The sequence below is a fragment of the Microcebus murinus genome, chromosome 11, assembly GCF_040939455.1.
Source record: "Microcebus murinus isolate Inina chromosome 11, M.murinus_Inina_mat1.0, whole genome shotgun sequence".
Lineage (NCBI taxonomy): Eukaryota > Metazoa > Chordata > Mammalia > Primates > Cheirogaleidae > Microcebus > Microcebus murinus.
The window spans coordinates 8,808,741-8,831,938 of NC_134114.1; the positions used below are offsets into that span (position 1 = coordinate 8,808,741).

The window sequence follows — 23,198 nt, forward strand, 5'->3', positions numbered from 1 at the left end:
GATCTAATTGTATTCAGTTTACTGGAGAATCAAACTCAGTTTCAGAAATGTTACATAACTAAACCAAGGCCATTCAGTAAGAAAATGTTGGAGAAATCTGAATCAATCTGTTGATGTCAAATATATTACTTCTTACAACATACAAAATATTGGCCCAAATGACACAGTCACTTATGAGTAAATCCTTAAAACAAGATGACATACTTTACCTTCAGGAGCCACTATTAGCTTACTCTGTATCATGACAGAAGCTCGGAAAATTTAATTTGTCTTTGAAACTGGAAGGACCATTATCAGCCCACTGTGAGGGAGTAACTTTTCCCCTAACAAAGGTTGATGAGATGTCCGACTTTGAGTCCTTAGGTGGACTCTCTATGGAGACAATAGTTTCTAATGCTACATAATAATAACTGGTCTGTTGTTAGATACCAGATATTTATATTAATAAATTATGAATATCTCAAACCACTGGAAAAAGACTTAGCAGGAACAAAAAAATATATGTGTATATTTAAATGTTGCTGATATTAAAAAATAATTTGCAATATTATTTTTAGTGATGAAATACTAATAAGTAGATTTTATTGACTAACAAATTGAATATCAGACTTAAAATATATCTAAGATTTTGAGATTTTGAGAAGACCTTAGATCATTTACTTAAACCTCCTCCTTTAAACTCCTCATAGATATTCATTCAGATTCTCCTTGCTTAATTCTAATAACTAGGACTTTATTATTTCTTTCCTTGAATTTGTCAGTAGCCCTGATGGGTTGACCGACTGATTGATTGGTTGACTGATTATGTTAGGTAATGCTACAGCACAATACTTTCTTGACGTTTTTCATATTCTAGTATCTTATCCTAGTTTCATATCATAGTTAGAAAGGGACAATACTTTTTGAGCAAGCAGTGCAAAGGCAACGGATAAAGCTGGTGGAAAGGGCCCACTCAGCCACATCCAGTGCTGAAAATAATCACATCTGGCACAAGTTTTGGTACATCTCTGTGCTGCCACCGGCTGGTCAAAAGATCTGCCATTGTTCATTGCTTGTTAGTGAACTTCCTGAAGAGATAGCACTAACCAGATATAATTTTTAGAACTTTCCTAAATTTGTCATTTACTAGCATCTTGGAGAATCTTTCTTCCATTAAAAAAAAAAAATTCCACCTTTTAAACACATCCCCGAGGTAGGTCTGCAGTAAATCCACCACTGTCATTGTCCCTACCGATGTAGACCCCACACCTATCTGGTCCTTCCAAATATTTAGGGGTTATCTAAGTCTTTGAGTTTTCCTTTCAGCTTAAATTTGCTCAAATTTGCAACTAAGAATCATGGCTGATGCAAAATTGAAATCTCCCTCCCCTAAATTTTGATCCTTTATCCTAATTCGCATCTCAATGGTATAACTGCTTTCCAGAAAAAGTCTACTTCTTTAGCATAACCATGTTTGAAGACACCTCCAATACCCTTCTTCCCACTGCATCCCACCAGCACAGTTTGCAAACCAAACATCATTGGGTTTTCCACTTGTACCATATACAACTTGGCTTCTAGACGCTTCACAGGCATGGGCATGCTGCCCAGGAATACTGGGGCTTACCACAACTCATGTTTGGGAACTTATTTTGTCTACTGAGTAAAAATATTGCTAAATATTTTTTAAAATGTAATATTTAAATATTTTAAAATTTATTATTGATATACCATAGGATTTTTTGGATGTACGTCCTCAGGTTCTGGTGTAGCAGTTCATTTTAGCATTACTTCAGCCCACTATTCTGGGTATAATGAAAAGACAGACAATAACAAGTGCTGTCAAGAATGTGAAGAAATTAGAATTCTTACAGGTGCCGCTCCTTTCCAAACAGTTTGGCAGTTCCTCAAAATGTTAGACCTGGAGCTATCATATGACCCCATATTTCCACTCCTAGATATTTTACCCAAGAGAAATAAAAACATGTCCACACAAGAACTTGTACACAAATATTCATAGCAACATTATTCCCAATAGACAAGTGAACACAATCCAAATGGCCATAGACAAGTGAATGCATAATGAAATGAGGCATACAAATACAATGAAATATTATTTGGCAATAAAAAGTACTGAAATCCTAATGCATACTATAACATGGATGAAACATGAAACAAGCCATTTACAAAAGACCACAGAGTTATAATACCATTTATTATGAAATTGCCAGAATAAGAAAATCTATAGAGACAGAAAGTATATCAATGGTTTCCTAGGGCTGTGGAGTTTGGAGGGAATGAAGAATAATTGTTAATGGGCACAGGATCTCTTTTTGAGGGGACAAAAGTATTTTAAAACTCAATTATAGTGATGGCTACACAACTCTGAATATACTGAGACCATTGAAATGGGTGAATGGTATGTGTGTTATGTCTTAATAACCTGTTTTTTAAAACAGCCACTTAGACTACATATAATCGGTAAGACTTAGAAGTAGAGAAAACTATAGAGACAGTCTACCATGACTATTTTTTATAAACATGAAACATGAGTGAATCTGTTACCTTCTGCTGTGTAACAACCTTTAAACTTACTGGCTTAAAACTACAGCCACCATTTATTTTGGTCATCCATCTCCAAATATCAGTGGGGACAGACCATCTCTGCTTCAAGACTGTCTGTGTTTCACAAGGCATCATCTAGGGCTTAAGGCTTAAGGCATGACTAATGATAGTTCAACGGATGGGCTGGCAAGTGGGTGCTGGTGTCAGCTGGGAGTTCAGATGTGTGCTCAGAGACTGATCACCTGTCCCCAGGGCCTTTTACACGGAGCTTGAGTGTCTTCACTTCATGGTGGCTGGTTTCTAAGAATGAGCACCTCACAATAACCAGGTAGGAGGCCTATTTCCCTGTAGCCCTAGTCACATGCTGTGACTTCCACCTGAGGCCCAAGATTAGCTAAAGTGAAGGAAAGGGACTATGGAGCCCATCTATCCACTGAACAGTGTCAGGTTCACATCATAGGAAGGACATGAAAGATGAGAAATAATGTTTTAGCCACTTTGAAACACATGATCTACCACAGTGGGTTTGGAGGTTAAGTACATTGTCAAAATTCACCTGTTCAATTCACCCTGCTACAATGTTTAGATAGGGTCCGCATTTCTAACAAAAACAATCTATTTGCTTCCTATGTTGACATAAAAGTGTGTTCATATTTTACATTTTAGTGAAGTGGATTTCAATAATAGATTATTTTAAGATACCATCTTCACCTAGAGTTTTCTCCTAGGAAAATGCTGAAAAATAAATCCTTAAATGAGTCAGGGACATAATAAGTAATTTGCTATAATAGTGCTTATAATTTTTCAACAGAAATCCTTATGGCATATTTTTTTCTATGAAGATTCTATTTCCTGTAATCAGAAGACTGAAATTATTCTGATATACAGTTGCAGAGAAGTAAACTTTTTGTCAGTCTCAGAACTACCCACACAAATATGCTCAAAAGGTACTTTGTACCAAAATAAATATTAAAAAGCCAACTATTAGAAAAAAAACCACATACATACAACACATATACCACACCACCATTAAACAAACAGACAAATAAATAACAAACAGAAAAAACTTGCTTCAAATTCTATAAAAAACAGAACATTTATGAGAACATTACGAGTTATATCAAGCACAAATATGTGAAAAATTTCCCCAAAATAAAAAATTACAAAATAAGCAGTAAAGCAAATAATTGGAATGCTCTGAGACTCTGGGAAAGAAAATGCTTTCAAAGAGCAGTTAAAAATCACTGAAGGAGCTACTCAACAAATATGATAAACTTGGCATAACTGTGTATAAACAAAGACAATGAGTATATTGGTGTCTTTTATGTACGAAGTTGCTGATGCATGTACTAACATGGTAGGTGTTTTTTTATTTTTTCTTGTAACTGAAATAAGGCACAGTCTAAGAAAAAAATTCATATTTTAATAATGAAGGATATAGTTAATAAGCCTCATTTTAAATTGAAAAATATCATTCCACCTGATTAAATGAGTTTCGACTCAGGCTCTTTATAGAGGAAATTGCAATTTGGGGGCCTGGGATTCATCAAAGTCAAAAGACTAGTTCTGAAGCAATATGAAGGTAGCCCTAAACCTAATACAACCATTAAAATAAGGGTAAAGGGATATGATCAACACAACAATGATGAAACCCTGGTACCACAAAACTAAACTAAGGCTTTCTATTACAATTAAACAAAGAATTTACTTTTGAGTTACAACAGAACAGGAGAGGACAGCAAGTTCTTTCCTAAGTCATACCCTCAATACAAATATACTGACCACCTCCGCAGTGGCCAGCCCTGCTCCAGGGGCTGATGACACAAAAGTAAGCAAGGAAGATGTGGCCACATCCAATAGAACTCTCTTCCACAAATTAACAGTAAGCTTGGGTGTTTGTTAGAAGAAAAGTTACAGTTATTAATTATTACTAGTAACAGTAATATATCTAGTACTAAAATGTTTCATTTTTATTAACTCAGTTGACTACAGTATGGGAAAGGTTTTCAATATCAGGCTTCCATACAAACAAGAAAAGTTCCTGATATGGTAATTCTTCATCTCAAGTCTCCATAAAGGAGGAATCATCATATTATTGCAGCATTATTAAAGCTGCATTCTTGGAGGGCATTCTGGTGGAAGGCTGAGGTGCTATTCCCAATATGAGCAGAGCTCCCAAAAGAGGAAGTATTTACACTGTAGATCTGCAGTCCCCAACCCCAGGGTTGCAGACAGGAGGTGAGCGAAGCTTCATCTGCATTTACAGCAGCTCCCATTGCTCACATGACTGCCTGAGCTCTGCCTCTTGTCAGATCAGGAGTGGCATTAGATTCTCACAGGAGTGCAAACCCTACTGTACACTGCACATTCAAGGGATCTAGGTTTCACACTCCTTACGAGAATCTAGTGCCTGATGGTCTGAGGTGGAGCTGAGGCGGTGATGCTAGCACTGGGGAGAAGCTGCAAATACAGATTATCATTAGCAGAGACACCTGACTGCAAGAGACCACAATAAATCGTTTGAAAACTCTTATTAACAAAGCCCTATCAGTAAGTGGCAAGTGACAATGCAATAATAATAGAAGTAAAGTGCACAATAAATGTAATGCACTTGAATCATCCTGAAACCATTCCCATCTCCCACCCCCCACCCTGGTCTGTGGAAAAATTGCCTTCCATGAAACCAGTCCCTGGTGCCAGAAAGATTGTGGACCACTACTACTCTAGATGATTCATTTTAAGAATAAACTGCCTCTGAATTTTGACAGGAGGTCTATATCAGGAAATTTCAGGTCTCTGACAAGTCCTTAGAGTGCATGGTATTACTTACTAAAAGTGTCTGCGTTAGCTCATAGCTGGGCTGGGTACAAAGCTGGTATTCTGTTGGTTGGAGGGCTTCTTTGCTGTGGAGGTGCTGGGCAGGGGTGCTTGCCAACAGGGCTACTATTGTACTTCAAAAGCTTTGAATTAAATCAAAGACTTAAACAGCCCTGACTGACATCCCAGAGTTATACCTCTCAGAATAGAAGAAATGGCAGCGTCAAAACTGTATACGGAATTGTTTGTGATTGCCTGTAACAACTATGGGTTAATGGTAGCTAGACTTTCACGTAATTTTAATTTTTAATTTGTGCATAACTTCTTTACCAGGCAGATCTTCCAGGATGCGTAAGCTGCAAATGTGTCCCCAGATGACTACCTCTATTGACGCCGTGAATGGAGCTATTTAGTATTGTCTATCTAAACGTTGGAGATTATCTGTCAGAAGTGATTTGGGTTTTTTTCTGCCTTATTGACATTGAGTCTTTCTTTCTCACAGTAATTAAGCAAGTGGCCCAGCTGCTTCCTGAGGCTACGAGTAGAATGTGAAAGTCAGAACTCGTCATTAGTAAAGAAGGAGGATGCTGATCTTCACTTTTCCATGCCAGCAGGCCACTGGGCCAGCTCATTTAGAGCCCAGGGCATGAACCTGCACGTGCCTTTTATGATTGCAGAAGAGTGACAGTAACGTGAAGGAGATCAATGGGCTGCCTCAGGCATGTTTACCTATGTCACTGATGCATGCAAGAGATAACTCCAGTCCAGACCACTGGCTCTCAGCAACCAGAATTTCCCACTAAAGCAAGACTGTACTTAACCCATAGCATTCCCTTCGTATCACATTTTCTTATAGACATTATCAACTAAAAATAAGGAGAAGGTCCTTGAAGTATTTTTATTTGGATTCTTACCAATGATTCCTTCAGATTCGAAAAATATGTTACAGCTACAACTGATGGTAAGTTTCTCCCTCCCTTTTACTAGCTAAATAAGAGTTAGACAGGCAAAAGTGCCATCTAACTTGACCTTAGCAAAACCTGGGTTACAGAGAAATTCTTGCCTTGGAAAAAATATTAGACAACATATTATAACCCCATTATTCTATCTTAGGGATGAGACAGTGTAATATAGTAAAAAATTTAAAAAAGCACTGGATTCTGAGTAAAGCAATCTAATTCTTCATTTTAATTCCATAGCAATTTCCTACATGGCTTTCTTTATTTTTAATTACTAGAGTAAATAATAGTTGCATATCTTTATAAGGCACATGTGATGTTTTGATATAAGGATACAATGTGAATTAATCAAATCAGGGTAACTGGGGTATCCACCACCTCAGGCAATTATCATTTCTTTATGTTTGGAACATTCTAATTCTACTCTTTTCATTATTTTAAAGTATACGCTAACTTATTGTTGGGTATAGTCACTTTGTTGTGCTATCAAATATTGCTCATTCTATCTAACTAGCAGTGAGCTATAAGTCTATATGGCTTTCAGTAGGTAAAGTGAATATTAATATTTTTTAAAGTCTGATGCTTTGGTCATAAAACCTATTGAACAAAATAATTATTAAAGAAAAAGTTATTAATTACATACCTGAGGAAATGTTTCATGTTTAGATTTTATAAAAATATATAACATATATTTTACAAAATATATAAACTTGAATATCTGCCCTTTTGAAAGTATTTTTATTTTGAGGAAATACTTAATCAACATTGTGTCCTATCCATGTTCTATGATAATTCCTGTGTTTTTCTTAACTATTCCTACCATATTTGGTTTCTCTGGATAACCAATGTTTTCCCCATTTACTTTCCCTAGAATATTCCGTTTATTTTCCTACTCTGTGAAAACCCTGTACTGGGCATTGACTATTCTACCTCCAAAGCCTCCTCTTTGTTGTCCTGCCTGTAGCTCTTGTCAGTAATTAACTATGACATATTTTCCAAGTGAGTTTATGAGGGTCCTTAAACTCTTTTTCAAAACTGTGCTCCAGGCAATGTCTGTCAAAGAAGACCCAATGATTTATGTATGAGGGAGTATGACATGTTATTTTTATTTCATGCTGAGAAAACTGAGTCAACCTAAGAGTTCAACAAAGGTAGGAAAGTGAAATAAAATTATACTATTAAATAATTCACAATGAATCTATGTTATATACCTACTAGAAAAAATTTTAATAATATTTAAGGCATTAAAAATTACTTCTGATATAATAATGTTAAATGTACACAGAGGATAACATATTTTTAAAGCAAAAAAAAAAAAAAACCTTTATAAAAATAATCTTACATTCATATAAAAATCCTGGAAAGAAATCCCCCTAAATATTGGGGTGGCTATCTCTGGTTGTAGTATATTTTCAAAATAAAATTTTCATTTTGTTATCAAATGTTTTAAACTTTACACAATGTGCATGAATCACCTTTATAATGGAAAATTCATAAAAATTATTAAAACATCACATTTAAAATATTCAATATGATTTCACATATGAATATTTAACAATGAATTCTAGTAATAAACTTAAAGGCGGCATTAGGCATGTAATGTCATGTTACAAAACCCAAATACTAAAAGTTTATCTTATAATTTAGTGTCTAAAACCTTAGTCCCTTTTTATCTTTCCCATCACAGCCTCCAGCACCCTATAAACCCAACAACTAATTCTGTCAAAGAGAACAGAGCAGAGGGCCACCAAAGAAGTTAATTCTTGGAATGGAGTTTGGGGTGATCAAAAAGATGGAGAGGTATATAAGTGTCTTGAGAAGAGTTACAAGTGGAAATCATAAGGAAAAAATTATATTTTAGGGGAAAAAGTTAAAATAATTTATAGAATATAAGAAAATACACATAAGAGAACATGGGGAGACAGGGTCAGGGTAGAGAGAGAGATGATCTGTCCCCACCTCCGGAATTATTTACCCATAAGTGAAATGCCTAACATTAATTAATCCCCAAAATCTTGAACGATTAGTTTACAGTTCCTTTTTTTTTTTTTTTTTGCTTGATTTCTAGTTTCTAATGTCATTTTTCTGATGCACAAGCTCAACAAGGCAACCGACCCACTTCAAACCTAGGCGGTCCCATCAATCTGATGCTATCTGACCATCCCTTTTCTTCATTCATCAACTCCATACACACTCGTTTTCTTTCTTTAGCTTCCCAGAAGTCTAAACACCCAATCTGGTAAATCTATCTATACCCCTCTCCTTTGTATATGATATTCACAGGGCTTTCTACTCCTCCCTCGTTACAAACTATATCGTGTGTCACAACTTAGTTCTGGGTACTCCTAACTTGTGCCTTCACCTCTCAATCTACATCTTGAAACACACAAGTACTGCTCTTAACACAGCTGATGAAAATTAGGTGAAAATTGAGCTTTTAAAATTGTTCAATCCACACCTGGCTTGAAACAAAACAATAAATTAAAAAATTGGCAGTGAAGTAATTGTCATTTTAATTTTGAAATATGGAAAAAGTTGAACTGGTAGTACTATGCTATGGATAATTCTTTCCATCTCTAACTAAATGAATATAAAGTTCACCGGTCTTTGCAGATAATCCTCTATCTTCTTGACCTTTCCTAAAGGTGCTTTAATTTCCTTTTTTTTCATGGATGATAATTGTGTCATTAATTTCATAAAATGCTTTTCCATAATACCATTTGGAAACTGATTAATAGTTATAGGTCATTTTTCTGATAACTCATTGTGTTATCAGAAACTATTGTTGCACATTACAGTAACACTAATAATGCTGAAAGATTTCGCAATGATATGTGGCACTAGAAGAATACTAATGAAGGGAGTATTTTATAATGAGCTCCTTCCAAATATTATTCTTGTTACACAGATCTAAGTTACTTATAAAGTTATAAATGTAGAAGCTAAATAAAAATGAAGGCATGCTATCTTCAAGCCCATATAAAAAAATCAAAATTTCCATTTTATAAGATGAATCTTCTAAAATGCTTTCTTATCACCTCAGCTGTTTCATATGAAACAGCTTATGGAAAGTACTTAGTACAGTGGTTTTCCCCATAGTGAAATCCCAGTAATGGCTTTACTCTTACTTTCCCATATTAAGTACAATAACATAAATGACTTAAAAGAAAGAGAACATGTGTTTTACTACTAAGAAATCATCAATATCCTAAATAATGGTATTTAAAAATTCTTCTAAAATCAAAAATATGATTTATAATGCTTGTGATATTTAAAGAACAAGAAAAATCAGTGTAGCAATAGAATATCTAGAGATATAAATGCTCTTAATTTCGGGGAGTATTTTTTATCTGCATAAATCATCTGGATTTTGATAATACACTGACCAGACAGCTTTCTTAAAATTCCATATACTTTTTTATTTTAAAACTCTTTACATATTTTTGTCTTTTTTGTTTGTTTGTTTGTTTTGTTTTTGAGACAGGGTCTCACTCTGTTGCCTGGGGTACAGTATAGTGGCATCATCCTAGCTCACTGCAACCTCAAATTCCTGGGATAAAGTGATCCTCCTGCCTCAGCCTCCCAAATAGCTGGGTCTATAGGCACATGCCATCATGCCCGGTTAATTTTTTATTTTTTGTAGAGATGGGGTCTCACTATGTTGCCTAGGCTAGTCTTGAACTCCTGGCCTCAAGTGATTTTCCTGCCTTGGCCTCCCTAAGTCCTGGGATTACAGGTGTGAGTCACTGCCCCCAGCCCTGTCTTGTATTTTTAGCTCCATTGCTAATTACTTGAAGGCAAACTCCTAATCTGAGAATCACCTGTGGAAGTACAGTTCTAAGCACACAGTAGGAGCTTGATAAACGCTATTGGATAAATGTAAGGAACATGTAACATATTTGCATAGACTGTTACATACTTAGAAATTTGCTATTTAATCTATTCATTCTGATATTTACTTGGCTGATAAAATTATTTTTTTAAAAACTTCTTTATCTAAGCCAAAACAGTTTACAAAGATCAATGAGCTCTAAAGATTCTAAAATGCCCCACTGATTTTTCTTGTTTACAAGGAAGACTCTTTAGATACTAATTTTTGAAAGTATGTGAGGATCAAAAGAAACAGTGTTCAACTAAAGGGAAAGAAATATTGTTTTGAAACAGACATATGTTTTCAGGAAAATTATATTTTCCTAAGAGCAAAGTAGTACTCATATTTATTTATAATAAAATACAAAGACCAATGTTGTATATAGCATGATTGAATATAAATTCTTTCTAATAGTACAGACCAAAATTATAGCGATTTATAAAAATGAAGACACACAAATGAAGATGAGGTTGGCTATTCTTAGGCAAATTGCAAGCAAACCTATTTGTCCTTCTCATAGTTGTGAAGCAACTGCCCAGGTCTCTCCTTCACTCATCGGAGATTTGAAAGACGGCTTGCTCTTTCTCATCACCACCTCTTCTGTTATCAGCCTCATACCAGCTATCACAGAGGTGACCCAGAGAACAGCCTTCCTCTCTCTTTTCTTTTTCTGATTTCCTCATTTCCCAGAGTCTTAACCTAAGTCTTGACATTAACAATAATTACGTTCAAATTCTTGACTTTAAGCGTACCATTCTCAAGCTATCACCATCCAGATATATTTACTCTGACTATGAATCCATCTTTCCTACCAATTCTCTGTCTATTGCTATGTGCTCAGCGTGGATTCCAAGATTCAACATAGTGATCACTCTTGCATCTCTCAACTCCAGCACGCCTATCTCTCTCTCTCTTTCTTTTTTTTTCCTCTCTCCCTTGGCCCTGTCCAACTCTCCACATATTCCAAATAGGCTTCAACTCAAAGCAAGCCATCCTGGCCTCTCTGATGACAGCAGAGGAGAAATACCACATGTTTCCAGCACCACAGCTTACCTGCATCTGCATCCATGGACTCTGCCTCACTCTTGCTGTAGTAGATGAAGTGTCTTCCTTCCAGAGACCCATCCCTCCACTTGAGCACTCTCATCTATTCAGTGACTATTCCCCCTAAAGTTATTCCCTCTTTCTTAAGCATCACTAATGTCTCCCCTAATGGGTCATTGCTATCAGCATGGAACTATCTCTCATCTTAAAAAAGAATCCCTTAACCCATCTCACCCTTTTAGCCAACCACACCACTTTTGGCTCCTCATTGTAATGAATGGTTATCAATCGCCTCTCTTGGTTTTTATCAAAATGATATGCCTGACCTCTGTCCTTCCCTCTTCTTCTGGTGAGGGACACTCACAGGGAAGAAGATGGGCTTATGGTGCCTCTCTCTTAGAGCCCCATTGCAGGAGAGACTTGAAAACTATTAGAAATGAGACAGATGTGTCCAAAACAGAGAAAATTACCCATAGGGTATAACAACAATCATGGCTCTATTTATATTGATATGAAGGTGTAAAATTCATGGGTTAAAAAGCAATCAAGGTGAAAAATTCAACTAAAGAAAAAAAAAATCAATGAACACCTTTGCATTGAACAATCATGACTGCTGTGTTCAATATCTCAGTGATGCCATCATGCTCATGCTGCATAGGACACATTTCATGACTTAAAAGTTTGGCATGACTTAAGGTTCAGTCTATGGGAATAAACTAAGAACCTGTGTTCTTAATCTCATTAGCAACTTATTCTAATAAATTCTATCAGACTGGGTTTTCTTTATAGATGCAGTACCCTTTATTGTGCTTAGGCTATATAAGGTGCTCAGAAATGTTTACCGAATGAGTAAATAAATTGTGCAAACTTATTACATGTGAGTCAGTTCAGAATACATGCCTGCTATGACAAAAGAATGACTTCTCTCCTGCAGAAATGACTTCTAAAAGAGACAGGACTAGAGTAGGAAACAGCATGATGCCATAAAATTTCTAATTTGAAATTATCTAAGTGAATAAATATAATTTCTACTCAAGAAATCTAGTTCTCATCAATACCTATACAGAACAAGGAAAATACTCTTTAGGTGAACTATACTCTCGTATAGTACATATGAGAATCAGAGAAGTCATCAACTTTTAAAAGTCACTTTTTCCTAATCTCAGATAATATTTTTAAAAAATATATTTAACTTATCTTTAACTCCATAGATAACAGTCTATACTCGAGGAAAAAAAAAAAAAGAAGAAGGAAATTTTAAGAATGATTTAGGACAGAAATCCCCAGTAAAGGATGAGACTGGTTGTTTACATCAGAGCACCTGCTAGTTGATTTCTGGCTTCCCAGAGGCAGATGCTGCACTTAGTACCAAACTCAGGGCCTCTGATGTAGGCACTTCAGTTTGCTCTATCTCAAGTTTCAAGAACAGATGTTCATCCCTCCTCACTTTTGCTAACTGCCACAAAGACTCTCACCTTTGCTGCCCCAAAATGAGCAATAATATTTTCAATTACTTAGAAAAAGCTTTTCACAAAGTTTTTATTACATTCTCTTCAAGGATTCTGAGAGGTCATTTTATTTACAGCAACACAGCTCTGCCTCAAAGAGCTTATCCACTCGCAACATTCAAATGTCACTCTTCAAGCTGAAGCAATATTTCCTATTATCCAAACCCAACTGATATTTATTCCAGCATCTCAATTTTTTTTCTTATTTTGATTCTCTTTCTGATCCTCTATGTCCTATGTCCATTCCCATCTCCATCTAATTGTAAATGCTTACAGTAATCATTGTTAATAGTTTGATTTTTTTCTCTTATACTTTTCAAGATGCTCATAAATATGTACAAACCAAAAATATATTTACTATTTTAATTTGAAAATACAGGATAATACCATACTATGTCATTTCCTTTAAAAATTCTCATGGATTTTCCCCTCTAAGGATTAGACATATAGCCCCAACTCATTTTTATTAATAACTGCATAATGTTTTATAGAAAAGATGTAATTTTTTCAACTCTTCCTGAAGCAATATTTTTCTAATTCTATTTTTGCTATTTCAAGTAATTTTATAATAAATGTCCATATACATAAAATCTTATGTTCTAGTTCACTCATTTCTATAAAATATATGTCTAAGCACAACTAAATCAAAAGCTATTGAACATTTTAAATGTCAATTCATAGAAACAGATCATTTTAGAAAAAAATTACAGTAATTCATATTCCCATTTAGAGTGAAAAAGAATATAGATTTCTCCAACCTTAACCCTTGGTGAGCATATAATACATACTATTTTTCAACATTTGTCTACCTGGCAGACTAAAATGATACCTTATTTTCATTTAAAATTTTATGTCCCTGATTAGTAGAGTGAAAAATATTTCCATATATTCATTGTTTGCATTTTTCTTCTGTCCATATCCATTGCCTAGTTTTCTAAACTTTTATATCTCCTTTTCTCACCACATTAAGGAGTCTTAACATGTTAATTTTTTCAACATTTTGTCATACCCATGGTACATATTTTCTCTTGGATTATTTTTCTACTTTTCTATGTTGAATTTCACCTTGCTATTTTTGATAGTATTAATATTGCCAAATGTATCCACCATTCATGTATGGCTTCTGAGAGTTTCCTGCCTTAAAGCCTTCCCCATGTTCAGTTTATGTGATTATTTTCCCAAAGTTTCTTCTAATAAATTTACACTTTTATTTTTATAGCTACAATGTTTTCCCTTTGAGGTTTATTTCTGTGTATGTTGTGCATTAATGGCTTTAATTTTCTTCCAGATGTTGAGTTAGTTGTGCTGACACCATTAAAGCAGTTCTTTGTACTAAACTAAAAAACTAACTTTAAATGAATTAGTCATGTTTTCTGAATATTTGATCTGTTCTGAACCCTCAGTTATGGTCAAAACACAGAGATCATTCTATTTTGAGCCAACTGGATACCACTGTGATTAGCACATTTGGTGAGCTAAAATCTATCAAAATTTTCCTTGCACCCTCATATATTTATGCTTCCACATGCTCTTTAAAATAATTTGATCCAGTTTGCCAAAGAAAGAAACCACCAGCCACAGAGACCTGATTACAACAGCCTAAATTTTATACATTAATTTGAAAAAACAGTAATATTGTGATGGTATCAGGCTTTTCTACACAGGACCATAGCATATCTTTCTATTTTTAATTACTTTATGTCCTTGAATGAAATGTTACAGTTTTTTTCTAATTTGTTTATTTTCTTTTTTTTTTTAATTTCAGAAATGTCATAGTTTCTATCAGACAGGTCTTATAGTTTTCCTATTAAATTTATTCCTCCTGTTTTATATTTTATCACTACTCTAAAGCTAGTAGCCTAGCAAGACTTCCAGATCGTACCAGAATAAGAAAGTCTGACATACCCCAACTATAACAAGGAAGTATCTGGAGTACAGGGAGTGGCAAGAAACCCCTTGTTTGTTCCCTTTTCCATTTCCCCTTAAAAATAATCAGAAAACTCCCAAGAGTGAGCTTTTAGAAGGAACCTAATCAAGTAATACAGCCTAAAGCTCAACCTAATTTCCTGCTTACTGACTATTTTCATAAACTAGACTACCCATTCCATCTATTCAACATTCCCCTGTGTACCTACTTAGCTGCATACTTCCTGACTAGGTGGCACAACTTTGACTGATAGCACCATTGACTCTTCCATTCAGTGAGTGTATCATTTAGGTGGTTTCCTCCCCGTATCTAAATCAGTTCCCCCTTATTAAACAGAATCAGTTTCCCCTAGAGCACTTCTTCTTTTTGAGTGGAGTTACTGTGCTCAATTGCTCCATTTTAGGCTATTGCTCTGTTGAGATGTTTGTGGAGTCAGGTAAGTTATGTCAGTCCCACCGTGCTGCCCTTGCTAATTCAGCATCACCAAATCATCTAACACACACAGGAGGGGCTTTGTTGCTTTTAAAAATGCTGATTTATTTTCTAGCACAGGCTTATAAGAAGTAAATAAGAGAATCTTGATCTTCCATCTTCCGTTGATTGTTTACCACTTCTTATTTTATAAGAAATATGACTTTTAGGAAATAGTTTCTTTTAAATCTAAGATCCAGAGTTCATTTTCTTATCCTTTTTTAGGGCAAAGTAATGTTGGAGGAAGACTCATGCAGATCTTGATTATTTTGAGAGAAAAAGTTCTTGTATCCTTCCAGATTCATCTCAGAAACACTCAGAAGACTAATTTGCCTTAACCTAATCTGATATTCATTTGTTGTCACATACATTAATTTTTTAGCCTCCTAGATATATTTCAAAACTTTACTAAACTTTATATTTTCTAAAGGCCAATTATTTCACTGCATGCATTTAAGAGTATTAAATGCCAGGCCTATCAAAGAATCTGCAAAATCTTCACCTACAGGAAATTTTAACTGTAAAGTCTTTTTTTCCCTGCATATAATCCTTTTTCAAGGAAAGTTGCCTAAATTATGACTAAAAATATGGAGTCAAAAGACATTATAATCATAATTTAATATTATTTATATAATGGGCTCCAATATTCTGCTTGAAAATTATGATTTTTCTTCCAAAATAATTTAATCCTCATTGTTCATCTAGAAATTATTTTTTTAAATGTCCCCAAACGTATGTCACAAAAATGGAATGTTTCTACCTGTTCTTTGACTGAGGCAAGGATGGCGGAGGTGGTTTCCGTTTCCGAGCCATCCCCATTGGAGGTGTTTAAGCCTGGGCTCAGGGAGCTGGTCTTCTCTGAGGCTGAAGAAGGCTGGTCTGGGACAGGCATAGCTCCTGCAATGCAAGAGGGCAAGCTCAATACCATTGCATGTTGTCATTGCAAAAAGGCATAATTATCAAGTAACTTTAAAGACTACACGTCATAAAAATGAAAGTTATGAACTTCAGAAAAAAACAGACAAACATGACATTATTATAGAAGGGGAACAGCGCAAGTAAGTAGAAGTAATAGTACAGGTAAATAGAATGGTTTCTCCATACATCAACCCCCACCAAATTCCAGAACACACCCACAGCTTTGTGTTTTGTCTTTGAGGTAAATGGGGAAGGAAATGATGAGAAGGAAAAGGCAAGTGAGATTATAACGAAGAGTAAAGAGATAAAGAAGAATTAAGTCTAAGAAGCTAGCCCAGCTACAAATTGATATCTGTTGCAGGCAAATTTATTACTTGCCTTTTGGTATATCTCCAGCTCAGAAGAAAATCAAACAGATAATCCCCTTTGCAAAGAAATTATACAAAATAAACAATTAATAATTTATCGTTAATTAAAGAGATGCCTGAATTAACATGAGCAGCTTAGCTGGTACCATGAAATACACTAATAACTCATCCACTCCACAAATATTGACAGAGCTCCTACTCTGTGACAGACAGCAGACAAAAACTACTGAAAGCAGGTAAAGGCCATTTGCCACAGTTTATTTTGTCTGAGTTTATTTATGAAAGAATGCAGAAACTTAAATACCATTAGACCTAATGCATAAATAGATGCATGCATACCGGTTAAAGACAAGATTCCCAAAAGGTACTTTGCTCTATTGGACTTATCTATGATCTGAATGTGTATGTCCTCCAAATTCATATGCTGACATACTAACTCCCAGGCGATGATGGTATTAGGAGGTGGGGCTTTTGAGAGTTCATGAGGGTTGAGCCTTCATTGACAGGATTAATATCCTTACAAAGGAAACCTGAGAGAGACCTCTCACGCCTCCTGCCACATGAGGAAACAGCAAGAAGACACCATCAACAAACCACAAAGTTGGCTCTCATTAAACACTGAATCTGCCAGCACCTTGATCTTGAAGTCCCTGGCTTCCAGAAATGTGAGAAACAAATTTCTGTTATTTATAAGCACTCAGTTTATGGTATTTTGTTACAGCAGCCCAAACAGACTGAGAAAGAGAGTGAAGTAATTGTTTCATATATCATCTAGCCATGATCATAAACAGAGGAAGCAATAATTAACAGAGGGCAATTTTTACCAGAGCATTACAAAATCCCCATCTCAATTAAAGGCTGAGGATAAACAAAAATTATTTTCTTGCCTAAAGCTATTATATTACATGTCCCTCAGGAACCAGTGTTGTGTGAATGTTAAAAGATATTTCCTATAACACTGTATCTGAGTGCCCTGGGTTTTACATTAAGTGAATAATTTTCATATAAGACCTTCCCTTATGTTATTAGCTACATTTAGTTAATAATTTAGAGATATACAAACCTCAAAGGACTGCATTATGGAATTTTATTTAAAATATATAATAAAAATAGTGGTCATCCAAATTTCTCATGGAACATTCCAACTAACTTTTGATTTGTTTTTATTTTTTGAAGCAAGTTACTCCTAATGTTACCAGTGGGGATTACATTAGCACTGGAAAAGTAAATCTGTTACAAGCATAGATTATGTGACAGGATTTGGGGAAATAATATTAACAAAGCAGAATTTGAGCGGAGTCAGGATCAGATTATATATGATTTGGCAAAATGCAATATAGCTGACTAAAAAGTTCCAAGTATTTGAGGTGATGGATAGCAACAGCATGAAAGAAAGAGACCTAAGTAATTATGGTGGTGGGGTTGGGAAGAACATAATAAAGTATGTTGATGTGTTCAACTAGCTTTCATATGGGGCTTTCTTACTTCATCAAGTGTTATAACACAGACAAACAGATCGACAAATATTGTGCCCAGGTAAACAGCTGGACCCATGGCCTTCCACTTAGAAGAGGCAGGGACAAAAGGAAAGCATTAAAAAGAAATAATGGCTCCTATGTGCACAGTCATCTGGGTGCCTGAGAGAGCCTCCCTGGACCTGTATCTCCACCTATATACACGTCAACAGCTTATGTAGTGGACTCTACACAAGAGAGCCTTACACTGAGAAAGGAGGAATCTTACACATTTTAAATTATTATTTTAATTTTTGTGTTCTCTGAGTTTTATTGGGCCCATGTTAATTCAGGCTCTGAGCGGTATTATCATCAATATATTTTTTGACCAAGAAACTGTGTAAGGCCCCAAAGTTATTAAGTAACATAAGTGCATCTGCAACTCACGTTTTCTGCCTTTTTATTCTTATTTTAGTGTCCCTTTGATGTGTCTGCCTATTTCCTATAACCCATACTGCCTCCTAAATGCTAGTCTGCAAAATAATTTTCATAAAATGTAACTCTTAAAAGTATGACAGTGACCTGTCATAATAAACTGTGGGATTTAATAGGCACCTAATCAAGGTTTATCCTTAGGCACTTGACAGGTTTGACCCACGGGGCTTAAGAAATAATTAGGCCTGTTTATCTACCTCCTTTCTCCATATAGCAATAATGGAAAGAGAAGTGAAATCTTCAAGGCTTATTCCGCCATACATAGCTACTGCTACCTAAGGCCACTTCTATTCCTGAATGCAAATGACTTGGAGTAATTTCCTTCGTTCATGATTTTTAACACCCAGATTTAATTTAACTATGGGTCCTCACTACGTTTCCACAGGGAAGACTGTCGCCCTCCACTCCTATCTTCTCTGCTCGGAGTGTACAGAGAGATGAGGAAACACGCCAAGGACCTGCCCCAACCAAGCCCTGGATTGTCTTGCAGGAAGTATTAAAAAGTCTTAAGCCTCTGACTTCATAGTAACATGGCCAAATACTTGATTCTTAATCAGAGTTGATCCACTAAAAATTAGTATTTAATCTATGCTAAATTCAGGAAATCTGGAAAGTGTACCGAAAAAAAAAAAAAAAAAAAACAAAGGAAGAGCAACTATCTATGAGCAGTTCTGCCATCCTAGATAAGTATATTTACTTTGGGATTTGGGTAATTTATTTTTTTCTGATATAACTTATTTTGCATAATTATTTTTAAATAATGGGGTACTAATGTAGCATTTCTGAATAGTTTATATTTTGCTCAACAACATCTCACAATTTCTTATGTCAACAAACATTAATTATTCCACGGTTTAATCGTAATGTACACTTCGTATTTAATAATCTATATGCGTCAAAATTTACTTATCTTGTATTTGTAATTTTTACCCATTTTTACATTTACGACATCTTCTTCCCCTGGAAACTACGGAAGATTCAGCCGGTGCAGGATGCAATACAGTGTGTAGGACTCCCTACCGGGCGGGCGCGAGTCCACGCGTCAGGAAGTGAAGGGGACAGCCGGTGGCTCGTGGGGACAGCCTGCCAGGTCCAGAGCCCGCTGCCCCCCAAACAGTCGCCTCCGGTGCTGGCTCTCTGTGGGTGGACAGCTGCCATTTGGGGGGTCCATAGCCTAGAAATGCTGTGTGTGGGGCGCGCTGCCCACCTGGACGCCGCCCCTCTCCAGCCCAGCAGGGCAGCCCAGGCAACCGCCTCAGGCGGCGCCACTGCCACCGCTTGACAGAGCAATCCCCGCCTTCGGAGCAAGGGAGTCAGGAGAGAAGCCGCTTTCTGAACTCTCCACCCCCAGCCGCTCGCCCTTTGGAGCGGGCTGGTCAAGCCCTGCCCCTGAAGGGGCGGAGTAACCAAAGAAGCCCCTTTCCCAGCTGAGTCGTTCCTGCTTGGAGGAGCCTGTCGCCCTGCCCCGGCTGCTTTTGCCTCAGCCTACCAAACTCCACCCTTGGAGGGCGGAGTAACGAAAGAAGCGGCTTTCCGGGCTGAGGTACCCTCGGCTGCCCGTGGCCTCTGAGGAGCTTCCCACCCGGCCGCTTCTACCTCACGCTGACCAGGCTCTTCCCTTGGAGGGGCAGAGTAACCAGAGAAGCTGCTTCTGGGCCAGGTTGACCCCACCCCGGACTGCCGCTACCTCACGCTACCGAGCTCCTCCCTTCAACGGGAAGAATAATGAGAGAAGCCGCTTTTGGGGCTGAGCAACCTGTGGCCTCTGGGCCTCAGAGGAGTTTGTCCCCAACCCAGCCACTTCTACCCCACGCCTACCAATCTCCTCCCTTGGAGGGGTGGAGTGGCGAGAGAGGCTGCTTTCCACATGACGGTGGCATCAGAGGAGCTTCTCCTTTCTCCCAGCACTTCTACCTCACGCGGACCAAACTCCTGCCTTGGAGGGGCGTGGCTTCAGGCTGACCTGACTAACGCCGCCCTTGGAGGGGCGAAGTAAAGAGAGAAGCCTCTTTGCATGCAGCAGCCTCTGGCAGTGCCTCTCCCACAGTTCTGCAGCTAGACTTTTCTTGACTGCCCCTAAGGCAGGGAAGACCCTGCCTTTGCAGGAGAGGAGAAATGAGAGAAGAGGTTTTCTGGACCTGAACGTGCAAGGGTCTCAGGCAACACCCCTCCCCCAGCCCAGCATGGCAGGCTACACCCTTGGAGGTAGGGAGAAAGGAGAAAAGTCACCTTCTCTGTGTGACTGGAGGGAATCTATGGGACTTTGGGACTAAGAGAAAGGGGACAGACTGTTTTATCAGACCTGTGGGTTGGTCTTGAATATCTGATAAGAACATAACACTAGGGTGAGTGGCTTTACACCCAGGCCACTGACAGCTTTGGGGCTTGCAGTCTGGGAAGGAAAATCTTGGCCAGAGTCCTCAGCAATTGAACATATTGACAACCCCCACCTGGGGCTATTTCAAAAGTATGGTGAAAGAGCCCTGAATAACACATTAGCAGATCTCCCTAGCAGCAGATCAAGCAACCACAAAAGTATACGCTCTCAGGCTTCCAGGCACCTGTTGCTATTCTTACCACACCTAAAGCGGTAACAGGGCTAAAGTAATCCTGGTGAGTGACAAGATATTTACCAAAGATTGGGGCACTGGTATACCCCATTTGGTGGTGTAGAGCCCAAAACAAAGGTATTGGAATACCTTGATAATTGACTCCTCCATGCAAAGTACATGTAACAAAAGAGAGGGTAAGCCCCTAGCCCAACACAGTGTCTTCCTTCTCAAACTAGCAGAGGACAATGGAGTCACTCACACAAGAGTGATTTACCACCTGGGATATTAAGCAATGGGTCCAAAATTACTAATTTCCTTTGGCAAGAGGTGAAGACAACAGGTCAGAGATGTCCTAAGTGGCTAAAACACCTCTAAGGCAATACAGGACCAGAGTGCATCTCCCCAGGACTGCCAAGGAATGTCCCTTCAAGGTTCTGAAATTAAAGCCATAACCCAGCCCCAGCACCCCCAGTTCTTAACAAAGTAGCCCGATGAGAAAGAATCAGCGAAAGAACACTGGAAATATGAAGGATCATAGAGAAAAATCTCCCCAAAAGAAAATATTCAATCTCTTTCAATAGATACCAACTTACATGATATGAGTAAATTGACAGAGGAAGAATTCTGAATATGGATTGTAAGAAAACTCAATGGACTTGAAGAGAAAAATAGAAATTCAACATAAAGAAACCACAAGAACAATATAGGAAATGAATGAAAAAACCTCTAAAGAAACTGAAATACTATGGAGAACCAAACAGAAATCTTGGAAATGAAGGAGGCTTTCAAGGAACTTCAAAACACAGATGAAAAGCCTGAAAAACAGAGTGGATCACACAGAAGAAAGAATCACAGAACTTGAAGATAATGCCTATGTTCCAAACAAATTGGATGAAGAAAAAGAACACAGAAACAAAAGACAAGACCAAAACATAAAAGAAATGTGGGATTATGTAAGGAAACCAATTTTAGAGTCATCGACATCCCTGAAAGAAAAGAAGAAATACACAAGGGCTAGAAAACTTATTTCATGGAATACTGGAGGAAAATATGCCTGGCCTGGGCAGAAATCTAGACATTCAGATACAAGAAGCACACAGAACCCTGGGGGACTCAATGTGAAAAGGCAGTCACCACGTAACATAGTTATTAGGCTGACCAAAGTAAACAAAAAAGAGGCAATCCTCCAAGCAGTGAGGTGAAAGTAGCAAATAACCTACAAAGGAAAACCTATCAGACTAACTGCAGACTTCTCAACTGAAACTTTACAAGCCAGAAGGGACTGGGTGTCTATCCTTAATCTTCTAAAATAATAATGGTCATTCTCTACTTGGCAGACTAAGCTTCATCTATGAGGGAGAAATAAAGATCTTCCCAGACAAACAAACTCTGATGGAATGTGCGAAGACCAGACCAGACCCACAGGAAGTACTCAGACCAGCATTACATATGGAACAGTGCACTAGACACACTCCAAAGTAAAATCACTCAAGAATTTACCTAACAATATCAATGAAAATTTACCTCCAATATCAATCCTCTCAATAAATGTGAATGGCTTGAATTGTCCTCTGAAGAGACATAGACTGGCAGAGTGTATAAATATCCAGAAGCCTCTTTTCTGCTGTCTACACGAAACACATCTAACCCACAGAGATGATTTCAGGCTAATAGTCAAGGGATGGAATGCAATCCTCTAGGCAAATGGAAGTCAAAATAAAGCAGGGGTAGCTATACTTATTTCAGATAACATAACCTTTAAAATAGCAAAAGTAAGAAAAGACAAAGATGGCCACTATATAATGGTGAAAGGGAAGATCCAAAAGAAGACTTAACAATTCTTAATATTCATGCACCCAACTCAGGAGCACCCAGATACATAAAGCAAACCCTGTCTGATTTAAATAGCATGGTAAACAATAATGTCACAATAGCTGGGAATTTCGACACCCCACTAAATGAACTGGACAAATCTTCTAAACAGAAAATAAGCAGAGAAATAATGGACTTAAACAGAGCTCTAGAACAAAAGATTTGACAGACCTCTACAGAGCATTCCAACCAAATAAAGCCAAATATATGTTCTTCTCATCAGCTGATGGAACTTTTTCCAAAATTGATCACATACTAGGCCACAAATCAGACCTCAACAAATTAAAAAAATAGAAATAATACCATGTATCTTCTCAGATCATAGTGGTATAAAATTAGAGTTCATTTCCAACAGGAATACACATCACTTTACAAAATCATGGAAATGAAAAAATTTA

The 23,198-nt window shown here is 37.1% G+C and overlaps 1 protein-coding gene across 3 annotated transcripts in view; it reads right to left on the reverse strand.

The window, feature by feature from the left end:
- The window catches only part of CTNND2 (catenin delta 2), an 862,752-nt gene that overhangs the window by 684,547 nt on the left and 155,007 nt on the right, over positions 1–23,198 (reverse strand). For all 3 annotated transcript variants that reach the window (XM_076007934.1, XM_076007935.1, XM_012790278.3), the window contains exon 2: positions 15,902–16,038. In XM_076007934.1, coding sequence (XP_075864049.1) covers positions 15,902–16,033 — 132 coding nt within the window. In that variant the 5' untranslated portion in view covers positions 16,034–16,038. The remainder of the gene's footprint in view (positions 1–15,901; positions 16,039–23,198) is intronic.